We start from the raw sequence: 18,693 nt of genomic DNA, 5'->3' as shown, positions 1-18,693 counted from the left end.
CTTTCAGCAAATTATCTCCAAATTAACAAACGCCAGTAATTTTCATACCTAGAAATTTGGTGCTATTCTCTTAGCAAGACTTTGTTGGGTTTTTTTGTTTGTTTTGTTTTGTTTTTGCAATATAGTACCGGCATTAAACTCAGGAGCATTCTACCTCCAAGCTCCAGCCCAGCCCTATTTTTTATTCTTTATTTTGAAACAGGGTCTCACTAAGTTACAGAGGGCCTTACTAAGTAGCTGAGGCTTTCCTCAAACCAAGTACTGGGATTACAAGTGTGCACCACTACAAGAGTATCAAATGCATAATAATGTAGTAACTACTATTTAGAGGGCAAGTAATTTTTTTTTTTTTTTTTTGGCGAGAAAAGATCTAGGGGTGTAGGTCAAGGTAGAATATCCCTGGATTCAATCCCCAGTGCCACACTCACATACATACACATGCACACACAAAAAACATTTAGCATGGAGTGGGGATCTTCATATAATACATGTCTTTTTTCCATTTCAGAACTCTCTTCCTCCTCTTTCTCTGGAATTGTGAGGAATCTAGAATCTCTGAGTATGTTCCCATCGTAACTAGATAATACTGACCTTGAAGTGTTTTTGAGATGAAGTAACTTTAATTTTTTCACTGAATCAACTGGTAGCTGACTTCTACTTTGTCAGCAGTTTTGCCACAGCACCTTTTGTGAACTTCTTCTTGTCATTTTTAATTCTTTTTTGTGTGTGGTACTGGGGATGGAACCCAGGGGCTTTTCTACTTCCGGGGTACACTACCAGGCCTATTTTATATTGTATATAGAAACAGGGTCTCAATAAGCTGCTGAGAGCCTCACTAAGTAGCTGACGCTGGCTTCCAAACTGCGGGATCTTCCCATCTCAACCTCCCAAGCACTGGGATTACAAGCCTGTGCCACCATGCCCGGCTCAATTTTGATTCTATTGTGTTTTTTCTCCCATCCAAAATTACTTCTGCCCAAAATGATTGCTTGGCATCTAAGCTTATAGCACTTGTTTAAACATGTTTGTTTAACTGACACACTGCCCTGTGACAAATCAGGCTGTTATTATAATCTTTTCAGTTTGTTAATTAGTTATATTTTTGTACATTTATTAATTCACTTAGAATTATCTTCTGAAATGTATATACATTGCTAAGTACTGAGAAACCTGATATTACCAATGTTAGTTCCCTACCCATTCTGTTGAATAGGGGAAACTTATACAGAAACAAATATGTTTTATTCTGTAAATTAAGTGCAATTATACAATCTGTGGGAACAAAGAGAAACCGGATCCAACCACAGAGGAAGGGACAGTTAAGATTTCATGAAGGTCTCAGGACCTAGGCTGAATCTTTTTTTTTTTTTTTTTTTTTTGTGGTAGTGGGGGTGGAACCCAGGGGCTTTCTACCTCCAGGCTATACTCCCAGACCTATTTTATATTTTATTTGGAAACAGGGTCTCACTAAGTTGTTGAGAGCCTCACTCAGTAGCTGAGGCTGGCTTTGAACCTGTGCAATCCTCCCGTCTCAGCCTCCCAAGCGTGGGGATTACAAGCGTGAGCCACCACACCCAGCTCTAGGCTGAATCTTGAACTGGTTACCCAAGTGAGGGTGATGAGCTGGCTCAGGGGAGAACACATTTAAAAAGTGGAGACTCGTTTCACATGAGGGAAGATGTGGAGACTGAAAACAACAGGCATATATATATGAGAAATTGTTAGCATTTCACTCACTTGAAGATGGAGACTTCTTGGAAATGGAAGACCTTAAATATCATGTGGAGAGTCTTGATCTTAATTTTTTAGACAACCAGAAATGCTGAAGACTTTTTTCCCCCCAGTACTGGGGATTGTTGAACCCAGGGCCATTCTACCTCCCAGCTATACTCCTAGCCCTATTTTTTATTCTTTATTTTGAAACAGTCTCATTATGTTGCAGAAGGCCTCACTAAGTAGCTGAGGCTGGCTTCGAACCTTCAATCCTCAAGTCGCAGCCTCCCAAGTAGTGGGATTACAAGTGTGCACCACCACGCCCAGGTTGGAAACACTGAAGATTTTTAAAATATATATAAGATGGTCAGATGTACATTTTTCAGACATCAGCCAAGTGTGGAGGGTGTTTGTTGAGGGGTAAAAGTCTAGGAACTAAGTGCTCAATTAAGGGGATAAAGAAATCAGATGAGATACAATAAAAACTGATTCAAAGTCCTTGGTTATAAACATTGAGAGGAACTGGGAGTGGTGGTGCACCTCTGTTATCCCAGGACGTGGGAGCCTGAGACTGGAGACTAGGAGACTTAAGACCAGTCTCAGCAACATAGTGAGACTCTCAGCAACCTAGTGAGCCCCTATTAAAAAAAATAATAAAATAAAAAGTTAGGAGTCGAGCGTGGTAGCGCACACTTGTAATCCCAGCATTCAATAGGCTGAGACCAGAGGATCGTGGTTTTTGCACAGTCTCAGCTACTTATCGAGGCCCTTTGAAATTCAGTGAGACCCCGTTTCAAAAATAAAAAGACTTAAAAAAAAAAAAAAAACTAGGGCTGGGAGTGTAGCTCGGATGTACAATGCCCAATGCCCCTGGGTTCCATCCTCAGTAATGCAAAAAAAAAAAAAGAGCTGGGGGTATAGCACTGAGGTATATTGCCTCTGGGTTCAATCCACAGGGGGTGGAAATTGGAAGGAGAGAATTTATGAAGATATACATGTAGCCGGGCGTGGTGGCACACACTTATAATCTCAGGACTTGGGAGGCTGAGATAGGAGGTTCAAAGTCAACCTTGGCAATGTAGCAAGGCTTTAAGCAACCTGGTGAGACCCTATTTCCAAGTAAAGAAATAAAATTGGGCTAGGGGTGTAGCTTGGAGGTAGAAAGCCTCTGAGTTCAATCCCCAGTACAAAACAAAAACAAAAACAAAACAAAAGATATATGTGTAGAGGACACCTGGCAGGACTTGATGTATCAACAAATCATGGGAAGTAAAAAAGAAATAGAAATTGAGGACAATTTCCTATTTTTAGATAGAGGATATAACCAAATACTTTTTTTTTTTTTTTTTTTTTTGGTGGTACTAGGAGTGGAGCCCAGAGGCTTTCCACCTCCGGGCTATACTCCCAGACCTATTTTTATATTTTATTTGGAAACAGGGTCTCACTAAGTTGCTGGGAGCCTAAGTAGCTGAGGCTGGCTTCGAACCTGTGTGATCCTCCTGTCTCAGCCTCCCAAGTGCGGGGATTACAAGCGTGTGCCACCACGCCCAGCTTTTATTTTATTTTTTTTTGAAATTGGTTCTGGAGATGGAACCCATGGGCATTCGACCTCCACGCTACACCCTCTGCCTTGTTTGTTTGTTTGTTTATTTATTTATTTATTTATTTTGCGGGTCTGGGGATGAAACCCAGGGGCATTCGACCTCCAAGCTATACCCCCTGACCTATTTTTTATTCCTTATTTTGAAACCAGGTCTCACTGAGTTGCAGAGGGCCTCACTAAGTAGCTGAGGCTGTCCACGAACCGTGATCCTCTGGTCTCAGCCTCCCGAATGCTAGGATTACAAGCATGCACCACCATGCCTGGCTTATTCTTTATTTTGAAACCAGGTCTCACTGAGTTGCAATGGGCCTCCCTACGTAGCTGAGGCTGTCCATGAACTGCGATCCTCTGGTCTCAGCCTCCCAAATGCTGGGATTACAAGCATGTGCCACCACGGCCAGCTTTGCCTTATTTTATTTATTTATTTATTTATTTATTTATTTATTTATTTATTTATTGTGGGTCTGGGGATGGAACCCAGGGGCATTCGACCTCTGAGCTACACCCCCTGCCCTATTTTGTACTCTTCATTTTGAAACAGGGTCTCACTGAGTTGCAGAGGGCCTCACTAAATAGCTGAGGCTGTCTGCAAACAGTGATCCTCCAGTTTCAGCCTCCCAAAGGCTGGGATTACAAGCGTGTGTCACCACGCCCAGCCCTATTTTATACTTTATTTGGAAACAGGGTTTCACTAAGTTGCTGAAAGCCTCACTAAGTAGCTGAGACTGGCTTTGAACCTGTGTGATCCTCTTGTCTCAGCCTTTCAAGCGCTGTCATTACAAGCCTGTGACACCAGGCCCAGCTTTATTCTTTATTTTGAAACAGCATCTCACTGAGTTGCAACGGGCCTCCCTAAGTAGTTGAGGCTGTCCACTAACCACAATTCTCCTGTCTCAGCCTCCCAAATGCTGGGATTACAAACATGTGCCACCATGCCCGGCTTGGTATATCCAAATACTTCTGAGAAAACCAGACGGATGTGTCCAGTAGATAGTTGGATTTTGAAGCTCACAGGGGAAATCTGAGCTAGAAATATAGATTTGAGGGTTAGAGTACACAGCTGGTATTTAAAATCATGAGATTAGAGACAGAACATGGTGATACATACCTGTAATTCTAGTGGTTGGAGTCTGAGACAGGAGGATTGCAGATTCGAGGCCAGCCCCTGCAATTTAGCAAGGCTCTCAGCAATTTAGTGGGACCCTGTTTCCAAATAAAAAATAAAATAGGGTTGGAAGTGTAGCTCAGATCTAGAATACCCCTAGTTCAATCCCCAGCAACACACACACACACACACACACACACACACACACACACACACACACGTATGTCATGGAGTTGGGGAATATTCTCCAGGAGAGAGCATAGACAAACACTGAACCAAAGAATAGAATCCTGGGAGCCAGGAGTGGTGGTGCACACCTGTAATCCCAGTACTTGAGAGGCTAAGACAGGAGGACCATAGATTTGAGGACAGCTTCAGCAAACAGACTCTCACCAACCCAGTAAGACTTCATTTCAAAATAAAAAATAAAATAGGGCTAGGGAATGTAACTCAGAGGTAAATGCTCCCGAGTTAAATCCCCAGTAGCACAAAAATAGAATCCTGGAGAATACTCACCATCTTAGAGGTGGGCTAAGGAAAAGCCTATGAAGAACCCAGTAAATAATATTTAAAAAGTACATGAAGAATTTGGAGTGGGTAGCGGATGGGAAAGTGAATCAAAGGAAAGAAGGTGCCAGCATTGTCAAGATACAGCAGAGGTTTCATAAAAAATGGATGTCAGATTTGGCAATAAGAGCATCACATGAAGAGGAGTTTCAGGAGGGTGGAGCCAGAAACTAAACTGCACCGTGGGTTAAGGCATGAATTGGAAATTACGAAGTGAAGTCAGTGACTATATATAGCTCTGCCCTTCAGGAACCTGAGGTAAAGAAGGTGAGGACAGAAGTGGCCTGCCTTCCTGCCTCAGATGATTCTAAGTACCTTAAGAGAAAAGCGTGGCAACATAATGTGTATGTTATAGTTAGTTAATATTAATTGGGTAAATAGATCTAATCACTTGGTACCAAACCTTTACATTTTTAGTCCTTTTTCCTTGATCAATTTTTTTTTGCCTGTACATTATTTCCTTCCAGTCTATTGAATGCAGAGAATTGTCTAAGTACTAAGAAGCTTGCCACAGAAATCTCCATATCCCATTTGGAGAAGTTGGATTTAAACCATTTCCTGCTTTGGTCACTAAAAAAATAATAATAGCTATTATTTGCACAGTAGTCATAATTCCATCAAGAAATGCTGTCCACATTAAATCTAAGTCATGTTATTGTCATAATCACTAGTATTAGAATAACAAGGTTGTGACCTTGTTCATCTCTAAAAAATTTAATGTTGTTTAGTAAAGTTGTAATAGATGGGAGGTTGGGCTTTCAGAAATCAGAGGTTGAACTATGTACCCTGTGGGTGCTCTTTGAAATAGTTATTGAATGACTAATCAGCCATTTCATAGGCCCTAACACCAATGAGATGATGACTTCCTTGGTAAGCATATTTGAAGAAGTAAACGCACACAAAAGACTGACCTAAAGGACTCTCAAGGAAACTTAATGATGTTTATACTACACATATAAAAGTATTTTACATATCCTAAAATCCCTTACAGATCTGAAAGAAAAATTATGATTACCAAGACAATGAAGTTAAAATTACCTTATGTGCACACTATTTCTGATTATAAGTTTGTTAGAAATCTATTCTGTGTGGGTGAGGTGGCACACACTTAAATCTGAGTACTTGGGAGGCTAGATAAGAGGATCGCAGATTTGAGGCCAGCCCCAGCAATTTAGCAAGACCTGTGTCAAAATTAAAGATAAAAAAGGCTGGTGGCATATATCAGAGGTAGAATGCTCTTATATTCAATTCCCAGTTCAAGAAGGAGAAAGAGGAAGAGGAGGAGGAGACCTATTTTTATATTTTATTTGGAAACAGGGTCTATTAAGCTAAGAAGGCTGGCTTCAAACCTGCACGATCCCTCTGTCTCCACCTCCCAAGTGCGGGGATTACAAGTGTGCGCCACCACGCCCGGCTTTTATTCTTTTTTTCCCTCCCTCCCTCCCTTCTTCCCTCCCTTCCTTCTCTTTCTCCCTTCCTTCTCTTTCTTTCTTTCTTTCTTTCTTTCTTTCTTTCTTTCTTTCTTTCTTTCTTTCTGTGGTACTGGGGATGGAACCCAGGTGACTTTTACCTCTGGGCTACACTCCCAGACCTATTTTATATTTTATTTGGAAACAGGGACTAACTAAGTTGCTGACAGCCTCACTAAGTTGCTGAGGCTGGCTTCGAACCTGTGTGATCCTCCTGTCTCAGCCTCCTAAATGTTGGGATTACAAGCATGTGCCACCATGCCCGGCGATGATGATGATGATGATGATGATGATTTTTGGTACTGGGGATGGAACCCTTCTACCTCTGGGCTACACTCCCAGACCTATTATATATATATATATATATTTTTTAATTTGGAAACAGCGTCTCTTAAGCCAACTGAGGCTAGCTTCGAACATGCGTGATCCTCCTGTCTCCGCCTTCCAAGCGTGGGGATTACAAGCGTGGGCCACCACGCCCAGCTAAACTTTATTTTAAAATAGGGTTTCACTAAGTTTCAGAAGGACTCACTAAGTAGCTGAAGTTGGCCACGAACCTGCAATCCTCCTGTCTCAGCCTTCCAACTACTGGGATTACAAGCATGTGCCATCACACTTAGATTTTTTTGTTTTGTTTTGGTACTGGGGATTAAACCCAGGAACATTCTCACCCTGAGCTAGACATCCAGCCATATTTTATTTTTATTTTGAAACAGGGTCTTTCTAAGTTAATGAGAGTCTTAGCACCTGCTGGGGCTATCCTTGAACCTACAATCTTCTTGTCTTAACCTCCCAAGTACTGGAATTACAGTTGTGTATCACCATGCCCAGCCACCCCCAGCTCTTTTTAATTTTTAATTTTTTTTTTGGCAGTACTGGGGATGGAACCCAGGGGTTAATGTACTTCTGAGCTACATCCCCAGCCCTATTTTTTTTAGTCTTCTTAGTTTTTGAAGCAGGGTCTCGCTGAGTTGTGAAGGGCCTTGCTAAGTAGCTGAGGCTGTCTGAGAACCATGATCCTCCCGTCTCTGCCTTCAGAATGCTGGGATTACAAGTGTGTGCCACCACACCAGGCTCTGGCTTCTTTTAATTTTTAATACTAAAATAGGACCTCACTAAGTTGTTGAGGCTGGCCTCAATCTTGTGATCCTCTTGTCTCACCCTCCCAAGTACTAGGATTACAGGCATGTGCCCCATACCTGGTTTGAGATTTTGAGTCTTATGAAATCAGACTTCTATTATTGGAATACTGGAACCTTTAAGCTCCCCCAGATTACAGGATGTTACATCATAGTGAAAGCTTAAACTGATTCATCCTTCCTTCTAGAATCTTAGCCTTTGATTTACTATTTCTCTTTTCTTATCGTGTGTATCTCTATTTGTGGTACAGGGGATTGAACCCAGGGGCATTCTACCTCTAAGTTACCAATTCTAGCCCTATTTTTAATTTTGAAATGGTCTCGCTAAAGTTACCTCGTGCTGGCTTCAAACCTTGGATCCTCCTGTATTGGGATTACAGGTGTGTGCACCATGCCCAGTTTGTGTGTCTCATTTGTGTGTGTGTGTGTGTGTGTGTGTGTGTGTGTGTGTGTGTGTGGTACAGGGGATGGAACCCAGGGACATTCTACCTCCCAGCTTCACCCCCAACCTTATTTTTTAGTCTTTATTTTGAAACAGCGTCTCACTGAGTTGCAAAGGGCCTCACTCAGTAGCTGAGGCTCTCCTTGAACTGAGATCCTCCTGTCTCAGCCTCCCAAATGCTGGGATTACAAGTGTGGGCCACCACGCCCGGCTTCATTTAATTTTTAATTTTTTTATTTTTTGGTGGTACTGTGGGTAGAACCCAGAGGCTTTCTACCTCTGGGCTATATTCCCAGACCTTTTTAATATATTATTTGGAAACAGGGCCTAAGTTGCTGAAAGCCTCACTAAGTAGCTGATGCTGGCCTCGAACCTGTGCGATCCTCCTCTCAGCCTCCCAAGAGCTGGGATTACAAGCGTGTGCCACCACGCCCGACTTCATTTAATTTTTAAATTTATTTTTGTGGTACTGAGGACTGAGCTCAGGGGCATTCTATCTCTGAGCTGCATTTCCAGCTTTTATTTTTTAATTTTAAACAGGGTCTTGCTAGGTTGCTGAGAGTCTAAGTTATTGGAGGCTGTTTTCAAACCTGTAATCTTCCTGTCTCAGCCTTCCAAGTACTGGGATTACAGGCAATTGTCAGCACATCCCATATCCCTTTTAATTTTGAGGCCAGGCCTCCCTAAGTTGCCCAGGCTGGGTTTGGAGTCCTTCAGCCTAGGCTTTTGAGTAGGTGGAATTATAGATGTGTTCCACAGAACCAGACTATTCTTCTTTCTTTGTTTTTGTTTTTGTGTGTGGTATTGGGATTGAACATAGGGGTGCTCTACCTCTGAGCTATATGCACAACACTATTTATTTTGAAATGGGGTCTTGCTATGATGCTGAGGCGCTTAGAACCAAATACTGGAATTACAGTGCAGTCACCAAGCCTAGCAGGCTATTGTCTTTCTGATAATAGCTATTTTAACAGGTGTGAAGTGGTATCTCATTTTGTTTTCAATTTGCATTTCTCTGATGACTAAGGATGGTGAACATCTTTTCCTATACCTGGTTAGCCATTTGTAGGTATTCCTTGGGGGGAGGGGAATGTCTGTTTACCTTCTTTGCCCATTTTGAAGCCCAACCCCAACCCTATCATGCACTCTACCACTGAGCTAGACCACAAGCTCAAAAGATTTCATACTTTTTTGGTTTATTTCCTGTTTTGGGGGGAAGCTAGGGAGAGAACCTAGGTACATTTTACATCTGAGTTGTACCCCCAGCCCTATTTATTTATTCATGGTACTGGGGATGGAACCCAGGGGCATTGTACCCCTGAGCTATACTCCTAGCCCTACTTTATAGTCTTTTTATTTCTCAATCAGGGTCCCACTGAGTTGCGAAGGGCCTTGCTAAGTAGCTGATGCTGCCCACGAACCGTGATCCTCAGGTCTCAGCCACCCAAATGCTGGGATTACAAGCCTGTGCCACCATGCCCGGCTTATTTGGAAACAGGGTCTCACTATTGCTGAAGCTGGCCGTAAACCAGAGATCCTCCCGTCTCAGCCTCCCAAGTACTGGGATTACAAAGACCACCACGCCCAGCAATATTTCAACTTTTACTGTATAAAATGTTGAAAAACTTACAGTGAAAAATTTCTTCTTAAACATACCTTATAAACTAGTTTCATGGCTAGTAAAGGATCAGGACTAGGGCTCATAGGACCTGGCTCATATCATCTCACTTTTCTGGGCCTGTTTTTCCCTATGAAATGAGAGGGTAGGCTGGACCCGAGATGACCAATACAGTTTGCACTAGCCGCGTTTGGCTATGAAATTTGTGCCTAGTTCATAGACGATAGCTGTTGGGTTTCAAACACTCAATATTTTACAAAAAAAAAATCAATATGGGTTGCATTTTGAAGTAATATTTTGCACATACGGAGTGCAATGAAACATCTACAAAATACATTTTTAGAAGTACCTGTTTCTAGCTGTCCTTGTGACGTAGCGCCCAGAAAATCTACATCACATACACAGACAGTCCTGGTCTAAAAAGCTCCTTCACATCCCCTTCTGCTTTAAGACTCTGACAGAGGCACTGGGGACACGTAATTGGTCTGCTGGATTTCCTCGCGTAGAGCTTCGGAAGGATTGGCCGGCGGTCGGGGCGGGGCCGGCAGGAAAACACCGGCCCGGTCTTCGGCTGGCGCGGAGGCCCGGGACCCCGGGCGCGGTCTGCGAGCGTGCGGGGCCTGAGCGCCGGCGGGCGGGCGGGCCGGGAAGCGGGGTCGTGCGTCAGCCTCACGCGGCGCGCGCGAGGGCGGCCGGGGCCCGGGGCGGCGGGCGCGGGCGCCGCGGCACGTCCGCGGGAGGCGGGCCTGGGGGTGGCCCGGGGGTGTGGCGCCGCCGCCGCCGGCCCGCGCGCGCTTCATCTGCGGGGACGCCGAGGCCGGGCGGCGCGCCGGGACCGCTATGGGCCGCGGCTGGGGCTTCCTGCTCGGCCTGCTGGGCGCCGCGTGGCTGCTCGGCGCGGGCCGGGGCGGGCGGCAGCCCCCGGAGACCGAGACGGCGGCGCAGCGGTGCTTCTGCCAGGTGAGCGCGTGCGCCGGCCGCGCGCCCGGCAGGTGCGGCGGGTGCGTCGCCCCCCGTCCCCCGGGGAACCGGAGCCCGCGCTTCAGGGTCCGGCCCGCCGGCCTCCGCGCTTCCACCCGGCCCGCTGAGGGCGACGCTCCCCCGAGCGGCCGTGTGCGCGCTTCCTGGCCCGGCGCGCCGCGCTCAGGATTCGGTTTCCCCAGACCCGAGGTCCTCCTCCTGGCGTTACCTGCGCTGGCGTCTTTACCTGCCAGCTTTGCCCGTGCCGGGCGTCCCCGCCAGCTTTTCTGGCCAGCACGGGCCCTGGTCGGCGGAGGGCAGCTCCCCGATCGCCGTGTCCGGCCGGAGATGGGCTGTGCGTGGCCGTGTGCCCAAGCCCAGCTGCCTGGTGTCTCGGGCTGGGGTTGCCCTGTGGCTCCTCGCCCTGTGTGTGCTTTGTTTTTCTTGAATGTCTTGACACTCGTTCAGCTGGTCAAAACGGAAAAATGGTTCTTACTGTTCAGTGCAGGTGTTTGATTACAAGTTTGTTAGGATTATTTTCTTCTTCTGTGAGTAAGAGATATGGGTTCCCTGAAAGGGAGAGGAGATAAAAAAAACTAAGGTCACCTTTTGATGGACTTCTGTCAAGTGATTTACATTTAATACACGAAGGAGGCATCCAAATTACTCTTAAGTGGATTTTACTATTTATAATTAGAAATAACACTTCTGTGTGGAGAGCTATCTCATAGAGGAAAGAAGCACTTTATGGGAACAAGAGGCCGGGCGTGGTGGCCCACGCCTGTAATCCCAGTACTTGGGAGGCTGAGACAGGGGGATCGCAGGTTCAAGGCCAGCATCAGCAAATTAGGGAGACCTTCAGCAAATTAGAGATGCCCTATTTAAAAATATAAAATAGGATTGGGGAGTCTACCTTAGAGGTAGAATCCCCCATGTGTTCAATCCCCAGTACCAAAGGGTAAAAAAAGATCAAGAGGTGGCATCCCTTTCAGTGCTGTAATTAATTAACCAATTAATTGGTACTAGGGATTGAACCCAGGGGTATTCTACCTTTGAGATATACTCCCAGCTCCTCTCATTCCTACCCCCCTCCCCCTCCCTCCCTCCCTCCCTCTCCCTCTTCCTCTCCCTCTCCCTCTTTTGGTACTGAGGATTGAGCCCAGGGGCATACTACCTCGGAGCTACACACCCAGTAATATTTTTATTTTTGAATCAGGGCCTCATTAGGTTGATGAGAGTCTCAGTGTTTGCTGAGCCTGTCCTTGAACCTATGATCCTCTTGCCTCAGCCTCCCAAGTATTGGGATTATAGGCATGTACGTAACCATGCCTGGTCATCCCTGGGCCTTTTTATTTATTTTTAATTTTGAAATAGTGTCTCACTAACTTCTGAGGCTGGCTTTGAACCTTCGTTAGTCCTGTCTCAGCTTCCCAAATATTGAGATTATAAACTTGCACCATCATGACCCATTGTGTGTGTGTGTGTGTGTGTGTGTGTGTGTGTGTGTGTGTGTGTGTGTGTGTGTTTTACTGTCATTGAACTCAGGGGCAGTCTGCCTCTGAGCTACACTCCCAACCTTTTTTTATTTTTATTTTGAAACAGGGTCTCACTAAGTTGCTGAGGGCTTCGTTAAGTTGTTGAGGCTGGCCTCAAATCTGTGATCCTCCTGTCTCAGCTGTCCAAGTACTGAGATTACAGGGTTGCACAATCACTCTCAGCTTACTGTTATTTAAAGCTGACTCACAAGAAAAACAGATAGTCACTCTTGTTCTAAAAGGAAAAAGCCAGGCGTGGTGGCGCAAGCTTGAAATCCCAGCATTTGGGAGGTTGAGACAGGAGGAACGCAGTTCATGGATAGGCTCAGCTACTTAGTGAGGCCCTTAGCAACTTACTGAGACCCTGTTTCAAAATAAAGACTAAAAAATAGGGCCGGAGGTATAGCTCGGAGATAGAATGCCCCTGGGTTCTATCCCCAGTACCGTAAAAAAAGAAAAAAAGAGAGGAGCCTAACAGATTTTTGTGTTAGAAGTATTTAAATCTGAGCATTTAAATACTCAGAGGAAAAAAAGCTTAATCACTGATCAGGAAAAAAAAGTAAAAAAAATAAAGTTTCCCAATTTTTAGCAGATTTCTAAGAAGATTACTAGGGTAAAGTGTAAGTTGAAAAATAGAGCTGGGTGGGCGTGGTAGCACAGGTTTGTAATCCCTGAGCTTGGGAGGTGGAGACAGGAGGATTGCGCAGGTTCGAAACCAGCCTTGCTGGGTTAAGAGACCCTGTTTCCAAATAAAGATATAAAAATAGGTCTGGGAGTGTAGCCCGGAGGCAGAAGGGTTTCCAGGAACCCCAGTACCACCAAAAGAAAAAAAAAAAAAGAGCTGGGGATGTAGTTTGGAGAATGGTCCTGAGTTCAATAACCAGCAACCCCCCCCCCCCAAAAAAAAAGTGATAGTACTAAGCCAGGTGTGGTGGTGCAGGTCTGCAATACCAGTACTCGGGAGGTTGAGACAGAAGGATTGCAGATTGGACGATATCCTCTGCAACTAGTGAGACCTATTTTAAAAAAAATGGAGCCAGGAGTGGTGGTGTACTCCTCTAATCCCAGTACTTGGGAGGCTGAGATGTGAGAATCTCAGGTTTGAAGCCAGCCTCAGCAACTTAGTGAGGCTCTCAGCAACTTAGCTAGACCCTGTTTGAAAATAAAATAATAAAAGTAAGGCTAGGAATGTAGCTCAGAGGTAGAATACCCAGGGTCCATCCTCAGTAACACACACACACACACACACACACACACACACACACACACACGCCTGGGAGTGTAGCTCGGAAGTAGAATGCCCCTGGGTTCCATCCCCAGTACCGAACAAAACAAAACAAAAAATCCCTCAAGGCAACAATAAGGAAATATTAGTAAAATTGCTAGAAACTAAATAAAAAACTAAAATTTCAAAAAATGTTTGGAAAATCAAGTCAAAATCTCTGTTTTGACTTCTAGTATCCATTGAGCTGAAGTCTTGTGGATTCTGCATTCTTTTTTTTTTTTATGGTACTGGGGGTAGAACCCAGAGGCTTTCTACCTCCAGACTATACTCTCAGACCTATTTTATGTTTTGTTTGGAAACAGGGTCTCACTTAGTTGCTGAGCGCCTCACTCAGTAGCTGAGGCTGGCTTCGAACCTGCACGATCCTCCTGTCTCAGCCTCCCAAGTGCGGGGATTATAAGCGTGCACCACCACGCCCGGCAGATTCTGCATTCTTAATATCTTATGTTTTCTCTCTTCCCATTGCCTGTCTTGTCACTTTTGTCATGGGTTACATCACTACCTCTCATCAAATGGTTGCCTGAGTGCCTGCTTGTAGTTGGGATTCAGTTCACAGGATATCAGCTGTGATTTGAGCCAAAGCAGCATGTACTTGTTCTACCTTAGAAATTCCTAGAACTAAAATGTATAGAGCTCTACAAGTGGTCAGATTAAATTCAGTAAGCAAAGCCGGGCGTGGTGGCGCACGCTTGTAATCCCAGCATTCGGGAGGCTGAGACCTGGGGACAGCCTCAGCTACTTAGTGAGGCCCTCTACAACTCAGTGAGACCCGGTTTCAAAATAAAGAATAAAAAATAGGGCTGGGGGTGTAGCTCGGAGGTCAAATGCCCCTGGGTTCCATCCCCAGACCCGCAAAAAAAAAAAAAAAAAAAAAAAAAAAAAAAATTCAGTAAGCATTTCTTAAGGCATACTGTAAGGTTTGAAAGACAAAAAAATGGATTAAAATGATTTTGAAATTCCAGAATACTAAATCTGGTATGTAACTGGTACTCAGCAAATGTTAGGGAAATTATAGTACAACATGTAACCACTAAGCCAGGCATGGTGGTGCATACCTGTAATCTCATTACCTAGGAGGCTGAGATAGGAGGATCACAGGTGTTCCGAATGAATCTCTGAACGTAGTTACTATATATTGTCTATTAGCTGATATCAAATACTATTAAATCTATTTTCACTATATGTTGTAAATTCTTTTGATAATAGTGCTTCTTGAGTGTTAGTCTTTCTTTCTTTTTTTTTCAATACTAGGTATTGAACCCAGGGCATTCTACCTCCAAACTATACCCCCTAACCCTATTTTATTCTTTATTTTGAAACAGGGTCTCACTAAATTGTGGAGGGCCTCACAAGTTTCTGAAGCTGGCCGAGAACCTGTAATCCTCCTGTCTCAGCCTCCCAAATACTGGGATTACAAGCATGGGCCATCACGCTTGACTCAGTGTTAGTTTTTCAAAGTATGTAATTAATTGCTCAGGATTTGTAAATCTTCCTTAAATATAACTACCTGCCTTTTTTTTTTTTTTTTTTTTCCGGTACTTGGGATTGAAATAAGAGGCATTTTACCTCTAAGATATACCCTCAGCCCCATTTTTTTTTTTTTTTTTTTTTGTGTGTGTGTGTGTGTGTGTGTGTGGGTCTGGGGATGGAACCCAGGGGCATTCGACCTCTGAGTTACACCCCCTGCCCTATTTATTATTCTTTATTTTTGGAACAGGGTCTCACTAAGTTGCGGAGGGCCTCACTAAGTAGCTGAGGCTGGCCGTGAACCGCTGTCCTCCAGTCTCAGCCTCTGGAATGCTGGGATTACAAGCGTGCAGCACCACGCCCGGCTCCAATTTTTTTTTTATCTTATTTGGAAACAGGGTCTCACTAGTTTGCTGAGAGCCTTGCTGAGTTGCCAAGGCTGGCTTTGTAACTGCGATCTTCCTGTCTCAGCCTCCCAAGTACTGGGATTACAAGCGTGTGCCACCACGCCCAGCTAACTGCCTGCTTAAAAAAAAAAATCTAAAAAAAAAAAATTTATTTTAAAATGTTACAGAAAATTGGCTCTTATCCCTATTTGAGTGTATAAGTATATGAAGTTTAACACATGAATCATTTGGGTAAACAACCCTATAATAGGATCTCACCCTTTCTTTAAATCAAAATCGTTTTTGTAGCATTCAGTTGTAATAAGCATGGGCTTAAAGCAAATGAAAGCCTTTCACAGGTAATTGGCGTAATTGTTCTTTTTGTCAAATTCTGCCCCATTATGTACCATTAGAGAAAATGAATGTAACAGAATTTTAGTCCCAATTCATGGACTCCTAGGCTGTATTTTTAAAGAAATTCCTTCAGTAAAATATTGAAACCTATGTATGGAGATAGTACAGACATTTTTGCATTTTCTTTTCTTTTTTTCTTTCTTTTTCTTTTGGTGGTACCGGGGTTCCTGGAAGCCCTTCTACCTCCGGGCTACACTCCCAGACATCTATTTTTTATATTTTTATTTGGAAACAGGGTCTCTTAAGCCAGCGAGGCTGGCTTCGAACCTGTGTGATCTCCTATCTGAGCCTCCCAAGCACGGGGATGACAAGCGGGCGCCATAACGCCCGGCCATTTTTGCGTTTTAATTAGAAACTCTTATGCACTGTTTGTGGGATTGGAAATCAGTACAACCACTATGGAGATCAGTATGGAGTTTCCTCAAAAGACTAGGAATGGGATCCCCATGTGACCCAGCTATATCACTACCCAGTGTCTTTCCTAAAGAATTAAAATCAGAATACCGTCGTGACACATGCGTATCCAGGTTCATAGTAGCACAATCCACAGATCATGGAGCCAACATAAGTATTTGTCAACAAATTAATGGCTAAGGAAAAGATAGTATATACACACAATGGAATTTTACTCTACCATAAAGAACAAATTATGTCATTTGCAGGAAAATGGATGGAGCTAGAGAGTCTTAAGCTAAGTGAGATCAGCCAGACTCAAAGTGAAGGGTCATATGTTTCCTTTCCTATGTGGAAGCTGGAGGGAAAATAGGAAATAAAGGGACTTTAGATAAATGAGAAACAGACCAGGAGGATAGTGAAAGGGGAGTGGGGGAGGGAAGGAGGAAGAGGAAAAAGGAGAACTGATGAAGGAATCTGTTCAGATAACATGCCCATACATGAGGCTATCACCAGTCCCCCAGAGACTGATGAGTGGGGAGCCCGGTGGGATCCAGAAGGAAACGCACCAAGTGCTGTGTCAGGAATGTATGTGTCACTGAACCTCTCCGTGATGAAGCATTACAGTGCAACAATAAAAGTATAAGAATTAACTAAAAATGAGTGTAAACTCCTGTGCGCTCACATTGCTTTGCCAGTCTCAGTATGACAAGTGCTAGTAACACTCAGAGGCGCTTGAGTGTGATGGGTTTCCCTCAGGCCAATGAAAGGGGAGGAACTCAGATACTCTCAAGTGGCTACTCTAAAGTAGAGTATTTTTAGTTTGGAGTGCATTGGACGTATACTGCACAAACGTGTATTTTAGTAGACTTAAACTGTTGAGTGTCTTGCTAGGTAAAATTTTATTTTATTTTTGTGGTACTCGAGATTGAGCCTAAGAGCGTTCTACCTCTGAGCTACACTCCAGTGCTATTTTATTTTTATTTTGAAACAGGGCCTCGCTAGGCTGATGAGATTTCACTACTTGCTAAAGCTGTCCTAGAACCTGTGAACCTCTTGTCTCAACCTCCTAGGTACTGGGATTACAAGTGTGCACCACTATGCCTGGCTTCTTTTTATTTTGAAACATGGTCTCCCTAAATTGCTGAGCGTCTCACTAAATTACGGAGGCTGGCCTTGAACTTGCAATCCTTCTGTCTCAGCTCAGAGGTACAGTGCCTCTGGCTTCAATTCACAGTACCCCCCCCCCAAAAAAAAATGGTTTTAAGTGTTAGCCTGAGTGACTAAGCCTTGGGAGAAACACCTGATAATAGGCTGGGTGGTAGGTGGAAATAATTCCAGGATTAAAACCTAGTCAGAGGGATCTTTGAAACAGGTTATGCTGGGAAGGCAACCATTGATTCTGAGTGCCTGCTACATCCCAGGCTTTTCTGGATAAACACATATAGAAGAAATTTTTTCCAAAATGGCTACTGTCCTTTGAGTCACTTGACAACAATTTAAAGTTTCAGCAAAACTAAGAACTTAAAGTACGCCAGCGTGATAGCACACACCTGTAATCCCAGTACTTGGGAGACTGAGACAGGAGGATTGCAGGTCCAAGGCCATCCCCAGGAACTCAGCAAGACTCAGCAATTTAGCAAGAACCTGTTTCCAAATAAAAAATAAAATTGGTTTGGAGGTGTAGGTCAGAGGTAGAATGCCTCTGGAATCAATCACCACTACCACCACCACCAACAACAACAACACATACACAATGATAGTAATAGCTTTCTTTTCTTTTTTTATTGTTATTTTTTGAGGGTGCTGACGGATCACAGCCAGGCCTCACATATGGCAGACAAGCGCTTTACCACTGAGCTATACCCCTAGCCCCGCAGTGGTAGTATCTCTTAACATTGTCTGTGCGACTCCCTGGTACAGAATCTTCAGTGTTGACGGTATTGGCTCCAGTTTATTCTTTGAACAAATGAATAATTTTTACATTCTTCATCCTTCTGGTCTGCTGTTTTGTATCTTTTGTTCTACATCTTGTCATCCCCCCCCCCCCATTATACCAACCACTGTTGCCGTCTCTCGTTCTTTATTTGAGCACACACTTACTTTTTTCCCATAAATTCCACATATAAATGAGATCATCCAATATTTCTTTTTCTGTGTCTGGCTAATTTCATTTAACATAATGTCTTCCAGATCCATCCAAATTGTGGCCAGTTTCGTGTGTGTGTGTTTGTGTGACTTTTCTTTATCCTTTGTGGGTGGGCATTTGGAGATGTCATGTACAACATGAAGACTACGGTAACAATAGTATATTATATTGTAGCTGCTCTTGCCATGAAGGGTTTCATGGGGCGGGTGATGGGTGCATTCATTTGTCCCACTAGTAGCCATTTTGCTATGTGTAATAAATATTCCTAAAGCTCTTTGCCAAATAAAGCATATTTTGAGCACATTTATCTATTTATCTCCCCTCTCTTTATTGAGGTCCAGTTGACAAGAAAATTTGAATATATTCAGTGTATAAAAGATCAAGTATATAATACGTTTTGTGATCTTATACAGTGTGGCCATTATGTTGTACATACATTTTCAGAACT

At 43.8% G+C, this 18,693-nt stretch overlaps 1 protein-coding gene across 10 annotated transcripts in view; it reads left to right on the top strand.

The window, feature by feature from the left end:
• Positions 1 to 10,496: 10,496 nt before the first annotated feature.
• The window catches only part of ERO1A (endoplasmic reticulum oxidoreductase 1 alpha), a gene marked incomplete at both ends in the record, with an annotated part of 51,611 nt that continues 43,414 nt past the window's right edge, over positions 10,497 to 18,693 (top strand). For all 10 annotated transcript variants that reach the window (XM_080708017.1, XM_080708015.1, XM_080708018.1 and 7 more), the window contains one exon: positions 10,497 to 10,616. In XM_080708017.1, coding sequence (XP_080564143.1) covers positions 10,497 to 10,616 — 120 coding nt within the window. The remainder of the gene's footprint in view (positions 10,617 to 18,693) is intronic.

Source organism: Muscardinus avellanarius (assembly GCF_963383645.1).
Source record: "Muscardinus avellanarius genome assembly, chromosome: 12".
Classification (NCBI taxonomy): domain Eukaryota; kingdom Metazoa; phylum Chordata; class Mammalia; order Rodentia; family Gliridae; genus Muscardinus; species Muscardinus avellanarius.
Note: the sequence above shows the minus strand (reverse complement) of the source record. Positions and strands in the feature narration are given on the sequence as shown.